At 37.1% G+C, this 19,987-nt stretch overlaps 1 protein-coding gene and 1 non-coding gene across 3 annotated transcripts; one reads left to right on the top strand and one right to left on the bottom strand.

Moving 5' to 3' along the window:
- Trnav-aac (transfer RNA valine (anticodon AAC)) lies at nucleotides 1–73 on the bottom strand. The gene has a single exon. It is a non-coding gene; the product is annotated as a tRNA-Val (tRNA).
- Nucleotides 74–3,615: 3,542 nt separating this feature from the next.
- LOC139742506 (myosin light chain 3, skeletal muscle isoform-like) lies at nucleotides 3,616–16,311 on the top strand. 2 transcript variants are annotated; one of them, XM_071653040.1, is made up of 6 exons: nucleotides 3,616–3,725; nucleotides 4,376–4,406; nucleotides 9,777–9,920; nucleotides 10,399–10,560; nucleotides 11,407–11,484; nucleotides 15,237–16,311. In XM_071653040.1, exons 1-6 carry the CDS (start codon nucleotides 3,723–3,725, stop codon nucleotides 15,278–15,280), a joined length of 462 nt encoding a protein of 153 aa, XP_071509141.1. In that variant the 5' UTR covers nucleotides 3,616–3,722; the 3' UTR covers nucleotides 15,281–16,311. The 2 variants fall into 2 exon arrangements, with proteins under 2 accessions (XP_071509141.1, XP_071509142.1); XM_071653041.1 differs by lacking the exon at nucleotides 15,237–16,311 and adding an exon at nucleotides 14,044–15,195.
- Nucleotides 16,312–19,987: the final 3,676 nt, after the last annotated feature.

Genomic DNA, 19,987 nt, shown 5'->3' with positions numbered 1-19,987 from the left:
TGATTCCACCCGGGATCGAACCGGGGACCTTGAGTGTGTTAGACTCACGTGATAACCACTACACTATGGAATCTTCCTGGCGGAGGTGCTGAACAAAAGCTTTATAAATAATTTTAAGACGTGTGCTACAGCGCCCCCAACGTCAAAGAGGGCATTTTTGTTGTGTGTGTACACCACCCACCACTGAAGTGGTGGGCACACAGAGATCCTACAGTGTGTGTACGCGTGATTGATCCAGGCACAGATATCGTATTAGCGCTTCTTATAAATCTTACTAATATTCTGTGGATTGATCCCATCGATATGATGATTGATCCGTAGATTGAGAGTTCAGTGGGATTGATCTACGTGTTTGATTAACAGTGGCGGATCCAGAGGGGGGCGCAAGCCCCTTCTTTATTTTTGGTTAAAACAAAAGAAATAATAATAAGAAGAAATGGGGAAGGGGTTAGTGCGTCCTCCTTTTAATCTTGCAAAGGCGCCTCCCCTTTATGGAATTCCTGGATCCGTCACTCTGATAGGTATAGATCCAGGGCAGGGAGGTGGTAGATCCAACAGAACTCCATACACTATTACCACTACCAGGGAGGTGGGCTTCCACCTCCCGTTGATGTAACACAGAAGTTTATTTCATTAGAGTTCTAGCTGTGGTGGTATCTGAGCGGGGAACTTTTTTTTTCTTTTTTTTCTTTTTTTTTTGGGGGGGGGGGGGTGGTGGGGAAGAGGGGGAGGGGCTGCTGTTCCAGGAATCTGGTCAAGGGTAGCCGCGTGTTGAGTATACGGAACCTTTAAAAACTCATGGGTTTTGTATTAGAAATTATAGGCCCCTACTTTTTCTATTTTCCAAGGTTTTTTTTTTTTTTTTTTTAAGTCAAAAGAGTGGGGGCTGCAACCCAGCCCCTCCCTGGTTCCGTATGGCCCTGATAGTTAAGCCTATATAGGCCTATATATTTCATTGTTTCACAATCACATAAAATCACAAAATTTGGGAGCAGTTTTTAGCCTACATGGAAAAGGGAAAACAAAGCTAGCAAAACAAAATGACAATTAGAACTGAGTAATTTCATACTCGCACATCAAAATTGCATCTCACGCACAACGTACAGTATAGGCATGAGACATAGGAGTAGGCACAGTATGTTCATATATTTCCAAAGAGGTTTGTATACAAGTTAAAATCATTCTTTTTTACCCCAGTGACTACATGAAGGTGACATCTTTGCTCTTTTATTTAATATCAAGTGATGTCGAAATCACGCGATACGGCTTAAGGCGTGCGATTCCACAGGCAGATGATGTCTGCGAAAAACACCCCTTCCCCTCTATCTTAAAGGGATGTGATAGGCCTAAATATTACGTAGTTGAGGTGAGGATTCAGCTGTTAATTTTTCGCGAGATACTTAGAAATTACTATCTGAAATGTTAGAGAGCATACCAGGTACCAAAGTTTGTTAATCTATTTTGATGAAAATTGGTTTTAAATTGGCTGAGATATCCAAAAACAGAGTAAAACAAAGATATCCTAATAAATATCTGGTCCCACCTTTTATTATAGGACCACTTTGTTTTGGAAATATTTATGCTCTTTCATATCTCATAAGAGGTTGCTCATTATCACAAAATATAATTATCAAAAATTGGAAGCCCAATCTCAACAGAACTGTACAATCCGTTTGATGGTGATGTTGCCAACTGAAGAAACTGGAATCAGAAATATACACGCACCCCCCCCCCCTTGAAAAAAGCTGGTGACACCCCTGTAATGAACCAATGGAGCGGAGGATTAGGGAACTCACTTTCTCATTCTCATCTCTATTACCCTAAACTCTGAAATAGTGCCCTAATTTGACTTTCTGAAATCTATTCCGATTTCAGAATATCATATACATTCATGTTTTGTCATTCGGACATTCTTTTTTTTTAAGTTTGAGGGGGTTATAGAGTTAATCATGGATCATGACACTGGACAGTCATGTAGCCCAAGCGACCCCACAGCTGTTCCGATGAGCAACGAAGTGACAGTTCTACATCGTGGTACGAATCATTCAGTTTGTCTTTTAAATGCCGATATACAGAACAATGACTACATATACGTTGTATAACGGGACAGAGAAAGCGCTGCTCTGAGTTTTATGTGTGGCCATAATAATCAGCACCAAACAATGAGCTATAGAAATGAGTCATCCTGCGAGACGGTTTCTTCCTTTTATCTCATTTTTATTCGGCTTCGATGCAATGACGACGGTTAAAGGTAAGTCTCCGCTATGGGACACTAGCAAGTGTATGGTCTTTCCAGCGTTTTCATTTTTTTTTTTGAAAGGGAAACCCACACTGCACTCAAGATGACAGCTGAAAAAATTCAAGCACATGGAATAAGAGCAAGTAAAGAAAAATATCTCATGGAATTCTGTTGTGGAGTTTTCATGTTATAAGCTTCAGCAAAACTGTGACATTGTTCATAATTATGCACATGCGACAATAAGGTTATTATCTGAGAAAAAAAAAAGTTTCTCACTGTAATAGTCATTCTATATCTATTTTGTAAATACTAAGCAGCTACCCCTCTTCAAAGTAATTATTGCAAAATCGTTTCCACTCGAGATATTTTAAGCAGGGTTAAAATTTCTGCTTTTTTAATTCATGTATAAAAGAAAAAGAAATTTAGTGAACATGCATGAAATAGGGCCTATATTACTGTGTGGAAATGAATGGGAGACTAATGATATTGATGGGCCATGACATAATTTACCTCATCTAATTTGCACAGGGTATCACTGTGACAAAATATCTCTGTTCTGCGTGGGGGTATAAAAGTCAAAAGTCTCGTGAGACTTGGTGAGACTTTTAAGTTCCATAACTTTCTTGTTCTAAGTTTGATCTAATGAAATAATAACTTTGACTGTGTGAGTAATCACATCCAGTAACATTAAGTTGACTATGTGGTTGATTTTTACTTTAAGCATAGTAGAGGCATGGAGCTACAGCTCCGTGGTAGAGGCCTATATGGTTACCCACAGTTGACCCGTATGTTCCATATAGCCCCCTTATAGTACGTCACTTCCCCCCCCCCCTTTCATTTCTCCCATCACCACTCTCAATCGACTCATTAGTGTCAAGTTACGATCGTAGTTATTGTAGGGACCTGGTCGACGGCATGGTTTGATCAATCTTATGTAGTCTTGAGTAGATTAAAACAAACTGTTTTCCTATCACACTGTTTTAATTTCTCTTTGAACAATTTTCTCAAGCTTTTGCAAAATTTACTTTGCTTGGCAGGGTTTACTCCATTGTTACGGGGAAAGCGCCAAAAAAAAAAAAAGAGGATTAAATTAAATCTTTATATAAGATTAAGTCACTACACTTTGCACTCATAGCGCCTGAGCGGTCATACAAGACAGCTCATCTGTTTTACTACACTTTAAAGGACTACAACAAACATAGAAATATGATATTATTCTCTAGGCCCCTACTGCAGTCCTTGCCAGCTAGTCTTGCTCGATGATTCCTCCTAAACTCCAAGTGGAGCGGACATTCCTCGCGTGCCTTGCATGTTATTACGCATGCGCCGTCGTGCGACTCCCCGCTATCCCAGCTCCCGTGACGTATTCCGTTGGAGGTACCTTCGTTCGTTCACTTCTTCACGGGTTTGGCAGCATCCGACGAGGTCCCAGCTTTGGTCATTTCATCAGGAATAAGTGCAGGCACACTCCAAACTTTCCACAATGGTGAGCGTTGTTCAACATTTTCTTTTCTTTTATCTTATGTCGAACATTTTCTATAGGGCATATGATGCTGTTTGCTTCGTCTTATTTGTTACCACTACCACCAGGGGAGTATTTTAGAGAAACTGGAGATGTCTTTGCGGTCATGAAAAAATACAGAAGTTTAAATGAAATCACAAAAGCAACGTTTATTCTTATATCTGCCTATTGTGTGAACACTGCATTTGGTCACACTTATAAGAGCTACTGGGCATTGTCATTATTGCAAAATTTGCAAGCTTTATTTGAATGACTGTGACTGTTCTAAATAACTCGATGCTTTGAGCACGCTCGACCGTGATGGCAAATGCTTTAAAATCTTTATTCATTCCCGTTTTAAAGAACCCTATCAGGTTTTTGTTGTTCCTAATTTCAGCGGTGTACTGCCTAGATACGAAGACAGGTTATACTTTAATTCTTGTCTTAAGTGAGGATTGAAGATGGAGGGCATGATGCCAGAAACTTGCTAATTATTTACCCCTCCAAGGAGGTCCTTCCACGCTATCTACTCGAGTATTATGATTCCTCCTAAGAATTTTGCTCATGTCGCCTAATTTGACCGACGCACCTCCTTTTCCTTTCTTTGAGCTTTTCTTTGTTCTTTTTTTAAACAGAATCCCAAGTTCTCAGAATCAAACCAGCAGGGTGAGTTCATTCTCTCTCTCTCTCTTTCTTTCGCTTTCTCATGAAATTATATATCCTAGTAGTCCATACTCAAGAAGCTTGTGTTGCATAAACAGACATTTTGTCATGCTTCTGTAACGTCTATTGCAATCTGGAAACAATGAACTCTGACCAATATGGACTATTATCGTGATTATAGACCGCACGATAATCGCGGGGTCCATTGTGGCAGCCTGAAAGTAAGTATTCGGCTGGGCATGATCCTTTAAAATGCGCAACGAAATTCCAATTACAGCATGGCAACCATGATTACCCCTCGCTCCTCCCATCCCCCATTAAGAATGATAATCTCGTTTTTGCTCCCAATTTGTAGTTCTCAATAGAAATTTGAGTCTTGAGCTGATATCTTAGGTATTTTTTCTGCTTAAAGCGATGTCGCCCATAAGTTCTTTCATAATTCAAAATGTAATTCATTTGAATAAAAACTAATATTTCGTTCGTTTATCGACATTACAGCATGATAATGTCATATTCTATACATTGTCGGCGCAATTAGATTGCACAGCCATTGCAATCATAAAGATTATACAAGGAGCAATGATCGACATCCGAGCAAGCAACGTTGTCATTGTGATGACGTCATGATGGCGGCGAATTTAGTGGCTAATTCAATCCTATATTCCGTATAAACCAAGTCATCGGTGTATATACGGCGCTTTCACGCGACAAAAGAATTCAACTGCGTTGTTATCGTCAGTCCACGACGTGAGAAACCAGAATAAACACGATGCGCTGCAAAGAAGACTAGCAAAATGTCCTATAAAATCTGTGTAAATTGTTCGTGATGGCGATTAAACGCGTAAATTTAGAGAAAGGATTACAACCTGTAAGCTTCGACCTGCGCCATGCTCACTCGTAAGGCAAACATTGTTCTTTATTGTATACTTTGAAGGGTTGATGTCGAAACGTGTTCATTGTCCGTCATCGATAAAAAAGAACATTGGTATTATTTTTCTTGATCTCATTTTCTTCGTTGTGATGGTTTCATAAACACTTTGTCAGAATTAACGATTGTTGCCATTACTTTCCAATAAAATACCACCTTTGATCATAACTCACACTAAGATTACTGAAATACGCCAAGCGGTCCATCTCCCGTGAACTCCGGCAGAAGAGTAAAGTTTTGTTATTAACAGTCCTCACTGTGGAGTAAATTATCATCGCACAGCAATTAACTTAGTCGTCATATAGACTTCCATACATGATACTCGCTGATTATGACGTGGAAGAATCAATTTCTGCATTGGTGATCTGCTCCTTTAGTCTTATTCAGAGAGTTGACAAAATTACGATGAGATAGCAAACTATTAAGAGGACTCTAAAAACACTGTCGAAACTGTTTTGAACAAGTCAAGCCATTATACTATCTTTTCTGCCCATTTTCATTATGGAGGTAATCATTTAGTGCAACGGAATGCAAGGTAACGAGAAACCGCAATATTCAGACATGACGTGGTTCCATTCAGTGTCGAGACTCATTAAGAATAATCATTTTATTACACTCATAGCACCTCCCAGTACACTGAACATGCATAAAGTAGAAAAAAAAGTATCATTTCCATTCGCAGAATTAATATCTCAACCATTTTAGTGATTTTGAAAAATGTATGCAAATTAATTCTCAGCAGTTTTAAGTTCATGTTTGTTTGTGGGGGTGTTACTGTGAACGATTGTGATTTGGAGTATTTTTGTTCCAAGAGTATAGATTTCATTTCATTTCATTTCATTTCACTTATTTCATTCCTTCTTTCGTTTTCGTCAAACATAACACGAAATTAATCAGAAGATATAACATAGGCATGCATTCGACTTTACATGGTAGATAATGGTTAACAAATAGGAAATTATACATGCATACCGGCAGAATACAAAGTTATGTCTGGAAGAAAAAAAGAAAGAACTGAGAGGTTCACTGAAAAGCATGCTTGTAAATTGTGAACCACTCAAAGGATTCTTGTGAATACATTAAATTTTTTTTTACAAAGACAGGAGAGAACAAGACAGGACAGAACAAGACAGTAGAAACACAACGACATTACATGACTTTACAGTAGGGTGTACCATGACAGTAATAAAACACAAAAAGAATAATGGAAAGAAAGGAGAGAAAGAAAAAGGAAATAAAAGGAAAAACCAACACGCTGAACATCGGTATCAGAAGAGGGAATTGAGGTGCTGAACATCGGGATCAGAAGAAGGAATTGAGGTGTTTCAGCTCAATCAGCCGAGCAAAGTTTATACAAATAAGATAATGTAAAAAATACACAATGATGAAATCAATGATTGACGATGAACCCCTAGGCTGTAAATACCAGCTAAGTAATGAATTGTATATATCTTAATATGAGTTCAGCAAAAGATATTTTAACCTTCGCTTAAACGAATTCAAAGATAAGGAATTTTTTATAATTGAAAGGGTTAAAGTACATGCAAAAAACTGAGCGATATCGACTCCGAGCATTTGAAATGTCAGCGACATGCTAAGTATACATCACCTTCCCCATGGCATCGCAAATTTCCATGTTCTGAAACTACTCTCAGCTGTTAGCCATTATCCTGTTCCCTCATCCCATGGGGGGAAATTGTCTAGTAAATACTCAATTAAGATTTACAGAATAGATTTAGAATTATTTCACATTTAATAGAATACGTCTCGAATGACAGAACAGGGAGTTTTATAATCGCATTGCTCTGATGAAAGAAAAAAGGAGAAGAAACTTCGCATCAAGACTCTCTGGCCAGACTATAGCGAAAGGAATTGTTAAGGTCCCTTTTCAACCCATGGTTATAAGAACTGTGATCTGCGAAGAAGTACACGTATGCTATCAGTACAGATACTGTCCCCTTTAACTGTCATACCTTTGACCTAATCTAAATCGTGACATCACTGTTGTGTTCGTCTGTACATGGTCACATTGTCTGCGTCTTCAAAGAAGCTGAGAGAAAAGAGGAAAGGCGAAAGTTTGACAGCGCGCCTTTTTCGGGCCAGCAAATTCCCAATTCGACAGAACCGTCACTGCCTCGGCCTATCAAACCGCAGCAGGAATTCTTGGCATCCCTAGGCCCGACCCGCAGCCTGCGCAGACTCCCGTGCGCAGCTCATCCCATTTACCAAATTTGTTCATTCATCTCCAGTTCATGCTGTAGGCATGGTGTCGTGTGCATGGATGTTTATGCAGTCCAGGGTTTTATCGGGCGCCGTTGCCACCCTTTAATGTTGGCTCTTGCTCTTAACAGGGATGTCATATCTCTCACCGCTGATGAAAATAACGAGTATATTGTTTTATGTCTGTGGCTACTTGCCAGCAGGTCTTGGCGATAAGGATGTATATTCGCGTTACTAAAAGCCAATTCACAGATACAATATGAGCATGTGCAGATAAAGGTCATTGGAGACATTCTCTTGAAATTTACTTGTAACTGAGGTACATGTATTTGAAACAACTGGACAGTTCTTCATGGAACTGTTTTTTAAATATTCATGTATGACTTGGGTGCATAATATCAAATTGGAAAGTACAGGTGAATGTGCATTCTTTACAATCAAGTTAACAAAAGCTATTCAATGCGGCACTAACATGATTGTGACTTACCTCTTTCATATTGGCTGTTTTCAATTGAATTTTTGATTAAATGATTGATCCATGTTTTGAAAAGTCTATGATTCAGAGGTCATTGCAGACTACTGCTAACTGTGAATCGCAGTACTCAGTAAATGGTTTATTAGCGCTTCATGTATGTTTATCGCTGTTCCTTCCGTTGTGTCCCATAGTAAGGGAGACCTCCAGATGATTTCTAGAATTTTGCATTTGAACATAATAAAATGCTTATACTTTGTAAAGAGTTTCAGAATTTATTGTGATATGGAAGAGAAATGAGAATGTTTCCAATGTTCATAACAAATCACAATGAACAAGGACGATGATAGCAGCTCCACAAAAGAATGCGTGATTGGATAAAGGTATACAGAACAAAAGAAAACAGCCATGCATAGATTATACACAGGTGAACCTGTTAAGCAAGTGGTATCATGGGAGCTCTTATGCCATCATCCTCGTTCAGTGTATTTTCTTTTTAATCTGCTCAAGGACCACAATAAATTCCACAAATCTCAGCGTGGCACTGTATCTACTTATGTACTACAGTACCTGATATGAAATTATATGGGCCCTTTTAAGTTATTAAAAACCTTATTTCCATGCACTGATGTAGTTACTCTATGTAGATGCTAAACATCTCATTTGAATCTGACATTGAGAATTCGTAGTTCTGAGACATTATGTTGGGTATCAAGAAATACTGCTAGAAAGTAATTGCCTCTTCAACAATAAAGAAAGAATCTCAAACATTCAAACCACATCATCCAAAATGAATTCTGCTAACATCGTCTAATCCTTCACCACCAATATCAAGATGAATACGGTTATACATTTTGTCATAAAGTGTATTGTAACAAAAACACCATCATTATCAAATAACATTCAAGCAATGAGATTGATGAGACGGGAGATGTGACCGTACTTAATTATTATTTCCATTCTATAAGCATTTTCATTTTCTCTCCCTTTTTCAAATCTCATGATGCATGCATGTTCTATTTCTGAGTGTTATTCTGCGACACCATTATGCATTGTAACCTACAATCAGGCACAATGAAGAGAGGCTAACGTAAAGAGTCAGGCATAAATTTCATGATCTTAGATAATTCACATTCACTGAGGTCTTCTCGGGTATAGTGTATCTCAAGATTAAATGGCATTCAGTCAAATACTGCATGTTTCATGAAGCATATAGAAAGATATCTATGTCTTTATGTATATAAACACAGGTATCCTTTTTTGTGTCAAACAAGAGTCGACAGTGAACCCCCAAATTGGGATTTCACTGCAACCAGTCCCAATGATGTATGCCGATATCAAATCGGAAATACGACACCTAGTGAAAGAATGCTTTAAATCTGGAAAAGGAAAGTAACATGAACAATTTTGTCTGTGAACCAACATCATGGAATATGAAAATATGGCCAAAGAAGCCCCACTCATCGCCATCAATGTCAAATTTCAACAAAGAATTATATTCTTTTTTTTTTAGCTCATTACTTCGACAGTTTTAGCGTGCAAAGTTCGTTGATCAGTATGATATTGGAAACGCACTATATATAAAAGACTAATCATTATAATTTTATGATCATTATCATTCATCATGGTTATTATTAATGACAACCCCTGAAAAGAGAGAAAAGTGCAATTTGTATCCAATGAAGATTAATCTATGCGAGCGCTTGATTAATGTAGTGACCCAGTAATCCGTGCGTGCGTTTCCCTCCCTCAGAGTACAAGGACACCTTCCTGATGTGGGACAGGAAAGGTGACCAGAAGGTGGCCGTTCCCCACGTCGGTCACGTGATGAGGTCGCTGCTGTGGAACCCGACTGAGAAGTCACTGAAGAAGGTCATCGGACCAGACCGCGACGAATGTAAGCTGGCCTTCCCAATTATTATGATTAAAGAAGGAATCCACTCCAAAGTTGTATCGATTTTATAAGAAAGAGGAGAAAATTCCGTGCAGGAAAGTGCAAAAAATGATCAAAATCGGATGAGAAATAATTAAGTTATGACATTCTGAAATTTCAACATTTTTCAGATATATACGAAAATGACAAAAATCTCATATTTTAGCTGTATAAACATAAAACTTGCCTTAAAACCAACGAACAATCGTTACCTCTGATATATTTTGGCATGGGAATATCCGTTTATCTGTATTAGCTAAAACTAACAATTTTCCGAATTTCATACATAACATATACATGATATTATCAAATTTTGTGGGGGCATGATATCGTCAACTCGTGAAAAGGGGACACACGAACTTCAAAACTCACTTTATTAAATATGTTTCGAGTCAACGCCAACTGTAAATCAACCTGCTCCTCGCTTTTTGCGTTTTTGCAGACGACCGCGTTTCGTTCGAGGAATACTTCCCCATGATGAAGGAGGTCTGCACGGGAAAGTTTGGTACGGCCGATGACTTCACAGAAGGTCTCAAGGTGTTCGACAAAGACAACAGCGGCAATGTAAACTGCGCAGAAATCCGCCACGTTATTTGCACGCTAGGTGGGTATAATACAACGTCACTGCTGTGTGGCGCCAGAACAGGCCTATCATTGTTCGGTTGACTATTGGTGCTCTTGGTCTGTACTGATCTTATGAAAATGAGATCTATTTTTTTTAACCTTGTAATATTTTCATTTTATGATCAAACGTACGTATGGAATGCATGGTGATACACAGACCAAAATGCGGATTTCATGACTGCCTTTAGTATCAGAAGATTTAATTTAAAAACAAAAGAAAACCAAAAGGACCGCTAGAAGCATACTTCACTCAACAAGCTACGAAAGAAGAAAAAGACATAGCATGTAAATCAATTCACACAAAAAAGGATATAAAAAGCTGGACTATTTTTTTTTTCTCTTGAATTATCACGCTTTTATTTTTCTGTCTTGATTTTCCTGATTTCCCTGTTGTATCAAGCTTTTCATGTATTTCACAAAATTTGATGTATCATTAAACTTATAACCATACCTTTTCCTGGACAGGAAGAATGGGTGCGTTCTGTGGGCAAAAATGAGTATATGGCTCTTTAGCGGTGTCCAATTTCACTGCAGGTCTATCTATCGTTGCTCTCATCATCATGCTCATAAACTTTATACCGTACTCGGGTGTCGTTTTAGACGGAAGATAAGTTTAATGTAATGTGATATACAAATACAAAGGCAAAAAGAGATAATTGGTTTGTGTGTAAACAAGATTTCTTTGATACAGTCGCCTTTGATTGCTTTGAGTGTGAAGACGTTATTCGCAGATGTCTTGAGACTCTACTCAGCCTCGGGTTTTAAAATTGCAACTTGCAGAGACTTGAGTGCGACTAAGCTTTTACTTCACTATTGTTTCATGCAGGTGAGAGGTTGGAAGAGGCCGAAGCTGACGTCATTCTCAAAGGCATGGAAGACAAGAAAGGAATGATCGCCATTGAGGGTAAGACAAAGACATTACATAATGTTTGCCACCTCGTGCCTCGAAGTGTAACAGTGATGAGGACATATTAATGATAATCATGAATAAAGATAATAATGGCAATAATAATGATAATAATAATGATAATAATAATAATGATAATGATAGCAATAATAATTATAACATTAAGGGCCTGATAGTAACAATGATAATGATAGCCATAATGAAGGACTGATATAATCAGTGTCAATCTTTATTATTCTTATTCTCATCATTGATATCATTATGATCTCATTTCAGAAGGATAGCCATATCATTGTGAAATCCCCGCAATAAGAATAAGAATATGAAGCTTTTGAATGTTGACAAAATGAACGTTTTCAAAAATACGTACAGTTTTATGTCATGCGGTATTTAATAACAAAACACATGGCTGATCTCCAGGCCTAACTGGATTATCACAATCGATGTAAATATATAGTCGCCAAGTTTAAAAAAAAATTGAGAATAGACAGAACATAAGACTGGCTTGTATATTTTTGTATGTATTGAGGTTTGTTCGTGAAACTGTTAATTTAACCAATGTTGCAAATTCTCATCCATACTCCAGTCACCCGATTCTCTAGTTTTTGATTGTTGGAAATTTGTTTTATTATCGTTCTTCCTTGTCCCCTTCCCTCACTCAGTAAAGGGAAAACGTAAATACGCTAATGCGCTAATGTGACACAATAACAAAAGACATATGATAGATCTAAAGTTGATGTCAACAAGATGTTATGGTTGTATCAGTGATGCTAAATTTAAAACATTTATTGTTTGACACTATCATAGCGACAAAGTTTTTGCTATAGTGAATTTGTCTGTTAAAGAAGTGGGCAAAAAGCCACGACTTGTTGCAATGATGCCAAACCATTTTGCGTACACAAATGGCGCCAAAGTCGAACATTAAAGCAGAAAATTAAAACCTTCAAGCAACACATAATATTAAAGCAGTTATTCATCTGACTCATCATCATTAATTCAAGTGATATCAATATTTATTGGGGGTCCAAATCATAGCTTTGTCAACTACATAAAAATGCGAAATCGCCACTTTGGAAACTCAGCGCATGCGTGAAGTCGATTAATCGCGCATCGCCCCCATTGGATGCGAATAAGGAATCTTGTTTCTTACTTCATAATGGATGAGGGAGAAGACTTTACGCATGCGCAGCAATTGCCGATGTGACGACACCATCGCAGTTGTTTCTTTGACAATGTCATATCTCTACTGTTATGTTAGATGAAGAAGGTCGAAATCGTATCATAAAATTTGATCATGATATACGAAACGCATTCATGAATTCCATGGATTTCTGCTCACCGGGTCTTTGATTCAATTTGTGTCAAAACATGCACATTTGCTGCAGTTCTTTCTTCTGAATAAATCATTTGCATGATCATGCCTGTCTTTGAAGTCGTCATCTTGCACACAATTGCTGAGAAAGTTATTTTTTAAAGATGTTGCCATTTGTTGAAGCAAGCACCCCCCCCCCCCCAAAAAAAAAAAAAAAATCGCCACAAAAGCAAAAGGATAAATATGCATGTCAACTCTTCGGAATTCCACAGGTTTGTATGTAGGCCCTATAAATGACTTGTTAAAAGTGAATGTAGCATCGATCAGTCTGATAACGCAACCTTGAAAGCAATGCTGAAAGAAAATTTTGTTTAAAAGAAAAGAAAGAAAAGAAAGAAAGAAAGATGAAAACAACAACACCTGCTAAGATGTTATTTTTATGTGACGAAGACAAAGAGAGCTAAACTTCCTAAAGTCGACTGTCAGAAAATCACATGTCATAGAAAAGTGATGGGTGCATTTTAACATCATTTTCTATCAGTGATCTTAAATGTCAGGAATTTCCTAATCATATCAGGTGGTCACATATCCAGAGAAACATTTACGGTTATTATCCTTGACAATTCTCAAGGTAACATTCATGATACGCAAAGCCTGAAGAACCCAAATTATTATCATACCCGAATAAAGAGTTGTTAATTCTTCATCTTCCTCGGTCTTTTGGTTAACAAAAAAAAAAAGATAAATAAAAAAATGAAACTGAGAGTCTGTGACAAATTACATCACAGGATATGTTGAGGTTTCGTAGAACAGCTCGTGAAGTGAACAGTCGTAATTGCGTAATTCATGCCGAAATTCGATTTATCATCTTCTGTTTGATAAGATTGCAATTTAAAGTTAGCACAGAAAGTTTTTGTTCGTTTCTCATGAGATAAAAAACAAAACAAAACTACTTACTCAACTATTGGATATCTCATCCTGAAAACAAAAAAGTTTCATTGCCGCGCAATGGAACAATCATCCCATTTACACTGAAACCTTGAGGATACCCGTCATCACTTTTAAACAAGAAAGCACATTCTGATTACTGTTCGTTTCCTCAATATTGTATCGCTTTGATGCTCCACTGCTTTTTTTTTTTTACTTTATTAATTCATTTTGTATTTTTATACACTTTCTATTGTAGAGAAAGTAAATCTCATGCGTTAACCAATGTCAAAAATGTTTCTTTTCTCTGAAAACAGACTTGGTCAAGAAAATGATGGTCAATGTCTTGGAGGGCATGTAGAGGGGCTCTGAGTGCTGTGCATGTTGGAGTCTGCAACCATCATCCCATCTTCGTCACTTGCGATAGTGCGAATCGCATCATTGATTTCAAGGAAAACCGCCAATCCATGCTCTGCTTTTCTATCTTTCTCTTTTTTTTTTCATCTTCATCGTCTGCATCACGAATGCTGCTTGGCACGGGAAGGGTTGGTAACGGAGGGAGATGAAACGCGAGAAAAAAAAAAATGGGGTGGGAGGAAAGTCTTACGGACATAAACATTGATGTGGATGGTTGTCAGTTATTCAGTTCAGTTCTCATTTAGGTTTCTCTAATAAAAACGTAAGGATTTGTCTTTCTTTCTCCAATGCTTCCATCGGGTAAAGCTTGTGGCATCATGGGAAAAATAATCATTGCAAAGCTTTGGGGCTCTTTTTATTGGAGATGGAAGAACAATGAGGTGCATGAAGTGAAAGGTATTTTCATGTGAGTGTGTGTGTGTGTTGCTAAAGTCAGGACGAAACTGTACTCGAACGCAGTCTGGCACAAATCTTTCGAAAACAAATGAGAAATTATATTGATGAAATGAAGGTTATCGACAGGTAACACCCTGTTGTGTTGGCACAGCAACAGATAGTACGGCCTATGAAGGCACGTAGAGCGATGCTCTGAGAGGTTTATCTGAGGAAATCCGACGGATAACCTTTGTGGTTAGTCTGTCTTTCCAGTACACATTCGTCCTGACAAAACAAATTCATGATCAAAGCAGACAAACACCAGTGAATGAAATTCCATTTTGCTTCGAATCACATCGACCATTCATTGAAAAAAATCTCAATTCTGCGGAGGAATCCAGGAATTGGCTGCAGCTCATGTCGATGACATTGAGCAACATTATTGATGAACGCTATACGGACCTAGACAGTCACTATCTACCGTCCAAACAGCTGTTCAGAGGCTTTTCCAACTATCTGAGATGCATGTACACACATTCATCGACATTTTTTTTTTCGCGTTTTTGAGGTTGCTACATCATCATCACCATCATCATCTGTCCACGTTGCCATTTTGAGATGCATGTCGGATTGTGCGCACGAATTTGTGAAGAGAACGGGTGCCCTGCCTAATGCATTATTTTCGTACATTCTCTTTCTCTCTCCTCTTCGCGAACAGCCTTCGTCAAGAAAATCATGTATAACCTCCTGGATGAAATATAAAATCTCAACGATGTGCAGCATTTTTTCTCTTTTTTTTTTTTCGTTTTTACGACGACGAGGAGTGGGTATAGTTTCAGCAAATGATTGTCAAGAGTGTTCATCGCACGATGTAAAATCGCAATTATCGCATATCAGTATCGACATCATCTTTGCGGTTTATAGCATTACATACGCAAGATTACTGAATTAAACGGGGTTTCATGATATTCTGCAATTGGCGGAGGAAGAAAGGGTGACAATATATCTTACCATCAGCTCCCATTTTTTCCATGTTTCAAATCTTATCTACCAGACTCGAAGTGACTTACACGGAAGCGGGGTCCAATTACTTGAAGAATGCCAACGGAGATGGGGAATAGGGCCATTGAAAATGAAGTCTTTATTCGTGTTTTCAAATTGTGAAGTAACCAAGGGTAACTAAGTAATAAAGACAAATTCGCTCTGAAAACTAGAATGAAGCTTTCATAGAGCAAAATGACAGACAAGACCTTTTTTATACATTCTGTATACTGTTCATTTTAGTTTCATTTATCTTACAAGTTATTATTGGTGTGTCAGCTGTGTGTGTTATTTATTGCGTAAGTTAAAACAAAAACAAAAACAAAAACAGGAGTGAGTGACAATAACCGAAGAGCTTAATGTTTGTCTTATCTCACTGACATTCGTCTTACTTTTCTAATTGATTTTCTCCGTTTCTAATATCGTTTACATCTGCTTGAATCACAACTTTAGACAGGTTTAGGAATCAGGGATATGGGTGTGCAATACATTAGCTTAAGTAACCATTTTCATCGGTGTCAACAATAGCACTTTTTCAGTTGAGCCAAGAAATCTCATTACAAATAGTATATTTATTCGCCACTGAATTGCAGTAACCGAGGCGGCCGTGTACGGAATCGGTCTTCTGTTTTCCTTCTTTGCAACATCTTCAATTGTGTGTCATCTTTTCATGTGTATAAAGGTTAAATCTTGTATAAAATTGTTGCCTATTTGTCGAACGGTGATTTTGTTACAGAGATTAAAACTGTGGCAATTTTCTGAAGTGTAAAGTGTATGTTGATCTTGCTTCTTTCGTTTGTTTTACAGTGCGACAATTTTGTCTTACACACATTGATATTGTCACTGTACGTAGCAGCATTGTACTTGATTATGATGTATTTCATCATCAAAGTAGCTTAGCTATAGCAAAACTTGTCTTTAATTTACATTGTTACCATTTTTTTTTGCACCCCTGCTCGCAAAACAATTACTTCATGTTCATGAAATATGTAAACATATATATACATATATATATATATATATATATATATATATATATATATATATATATATATATAACACAAACGAGTTAATATTAATCCATTGTTAATATCATTTACAATAGATTGATATTAACTGGTTTGAGTTTATATATTGAGTATATACGTATACATGTAAATACATATTATATATGGCACAGAACATATTAAAGCATGTCAAAACATGTAGATCAATGTCCAATGATGGTGTTAACACACATGGGGGACTGATATGGGGAATGAGAACTCACGAATACATCACGTTCAGGATTCCACGCATGTACAAACATCAAGACTATCTCAAATTACTTCTTGCAGACACGTTTAATAGAGCTCTCGGCTGTTGAGGGACGGTACATCTTGTACAAGGTATGTATCGGTTCATGAAGAAAGAAAGAAAATCAAGATACTAGAAATTAGTTGATAAAGGTGATTGCTGGAGATTTTGAATTTGCAGCCCATGATTTGATTCATATCTATATATATGAACACATCAATAAAATGCTAGAAATACAGGAAGAAACACAAATTCTGCATCAGCTTTAGATTTTTCTATGCAAGTACCTTTAGAATTCTTCAGAGTGCTTTTGAAATTCCTCACAAACAAGGCCAGTCAGATATCGCCTATGTTATCTCATTTTTCGTTTTCATTGTGGCCTGAGATATGAAGAAATAGTTAACCCTTTTTGAATCAAAATTCACTAATGCCTTTGGCAACTGATCTTCACCTTTATACGACCAGTTTAGCGGTTACATTTGAACACACTACACAAATGTGGTGAAAAAAAAAAATCTTGCACAAAGATATAGTTTTTCTATATACATGAATACAATGAAAGACAGTGAATCAAGGCAAAAGCTATTTTGCAGTTTCTTAGGCAGGCTCAGAAATATATACACATTTTCTTTTCATGGTTGAAGGATAACAGTTTTCTTTACCATGAACAAAAATGAAAGACAATTGTGTATAAAGTAAAAACCTGTTCCAAACCTTTTTAACACATATAAAGTCTTTCTGACAACAAGGTTGGTAATGACAACACAAGATTAATCTAAATTTACAAATTTTTACAAGAAAGCTAGTGATGAGTATGATTGTATGGATGTGCACATCTGTACATTCTTCACATATACAAATAAAATGGGGGAGATTATCTTTACATGAAATAGAGGGAATGCATTTTCTACCTGCAAAAGTGTCTCAGAAACAGCACCAAATATATACAAAACAAGTTTCAATACATAAAAAAAAAAAACCAAAGCAATGTACTCAACATGGCGCAAGAAGCTCATAGAGCGGTTTCACACTTGCAAAGCAATAATTTGTAATCAGGTGTCTGAAACAAGTTTCAAATCATGTTTAGAGTGTTGCAGTGTTCAGAAGTAGCGAGAAGAAGTGAGTCTCCTCACCAACCACTAACTGCAATCAACTTTCCCATAAAACATCATGGTCTCTAAGTCAAACATGCAACTCTTAAAAAACAGTTAAACTTTGAATATATACCTTTACGTGTGCACCATGGCGGAAGCAAATACTGCATGACACTAAGTGTATTTCCTTCTCTGGAGGTCAATTTGTTGCAAAAGCCAAACTAAGCAGAGCTTACTTTTAAAACAATGAATAGACAACGACAGCATAAACATGATTTGAGACACATGTCTGGGAGAAATATTGTTTTAGGAAACATGATTCCAGTTTGCTGTCAGACTTATGAAAATATCTTGATTGTGATGAAATGTGTCTTTTTAACACACATATAACAAGGTCTTTTATAAGTGTGCAAACCCTCATTGATGAGATAGAATGGACTACAGGAAGTAATGCCCACACATTATTTTCTTTTTCTATTATACAGTCACACACATTCACTCAGACACATACATACATTACATCTTTATAATTACGTGCAAGACAAATATAGACTCTACACCTGTTATTGCCATTATTAAAAGATCATGCACTTAGATTGTCACATCTCATTACAGAATAAGACTGCTTTTTTCGGACCTACCACGCAATTCTCAAACGAAATGCAATACAGTGCTGCTTTTGGTGCTGCTGCACAGAAGCACATCTTGCTTTACATAGCCACATAATCATAATAATCCTATACATTTCATCTCTTTCACAACCACTTTCCAGCAAAGTAATATCTTCAAGACCAACATACCACACATCTAATACTACAATATTATCAGGACCAGCAGGTCCAAAGATTTGAGACCATCATCCCACAGATTTTAGTACAAGCCAATAATGTCAAGACCAGTAGTCCGAAAGAGTCTCTAAAAATATGTAATCTGGGGACCATTTCATGAAGGAACTTGTCGGATAAAATATCTGACAAGTCTCTTTTATCCGACAAGTTTTGAGAAATTCTTTAGTCTGATTGGCTGATTTCTCTGAACTTGTCGGATATAATTGACTTGTCGGACATTTTATCCGACAAGACCTTTCATGAAACGCCCCCCAGGTACATATGAATAACAAATCTTGATAAAGTTTTCAACATAGCCTCTCTGAATAAAAACGAAACAAACAAAAATATGATATTGGTAGATCCTCTCATTTTTGTGATACTTGATTTGGTTTGGTTTTTTTCAGTATACTCAATCACTCCCAGCAAAACATTATGCCATCTTGTGAAATTTCTCATTTATATCAAATATACAGATGTACTCTATATACATTACAAGGTGATAACAGAGTGAGCACTGACTTACAGAATTCTTATATATTCAAATCTGGTACTATCACAACACTTCAAAAAGGATCTCACCAAATAGAATTTGATCAAATATATATTTCATATACAGCATTCATTCTTTGGTATCAGTCAAAGAAATGTGTTTTCTTTATTTTGGGGTAATACAAGATTAGGACGGATAGATTTTTCAGTTTGTGTTTTTTATTTTCGTGAATTCATACTGCCCAGTGATTGCTTCTGTAAATGACAATGTAGAGGTATTTGTGGTACATTTTGTTGTCACTTGCATCCAGTGACATTTCTGAGGAAGCGTTGACGTAAAACTCAATCTGGCGCCATGCAACATTGCTACAATGTTTCCGTTCATTTATTACGTTCAGCAAAGGACCATGTGTATCTTACACCTCCTATTCATTCATGCTCCCTTGTGAAGACAGTGTGTTTTTACACCATGAAAGACTTTTCAAGGAAAACATTGTAATAGATATTCCTTTGACTCTGTTTAGAGAAGAATCATACATGATGTAATCACAGAATAAGAATCCCTGTGTCAGTTCATAACATGTACCTTGATCATAAAAGCTATGCGGTGCTTGAAACAGTACTAGTATTCGTTTTGTAATGTAGTAAAGAGAAATGAAGGCGGAATGCAATTCTCCAGTTCATCTCAGCTAGAATGTTCCCCCAGATCCCACCGCTGT

Source organism: Diadema antillarum, unplaced genomic scaffold (assembly GCF_040938485.1).
Source record: "Diadema antillarum isolate AM-2024a unplaced genomic scaffold, OU_Dant_1.0 seq00001003_RagTag, whole genome shotgun sequence".
In the NCBI taxonomy this organism is placed as follows: domain Eukaryota; kingdom Metazoa; phylum Echinodermata; class Echinoidea; order Diadematoida; family Diadematidae; genus Diadema; species Diadema antillarum.
The sequence above is the reverse complement of the archived record's forward strand: the minus strand, read 5'-3'. Positions and strand labels throughout refer to the sequence as shown.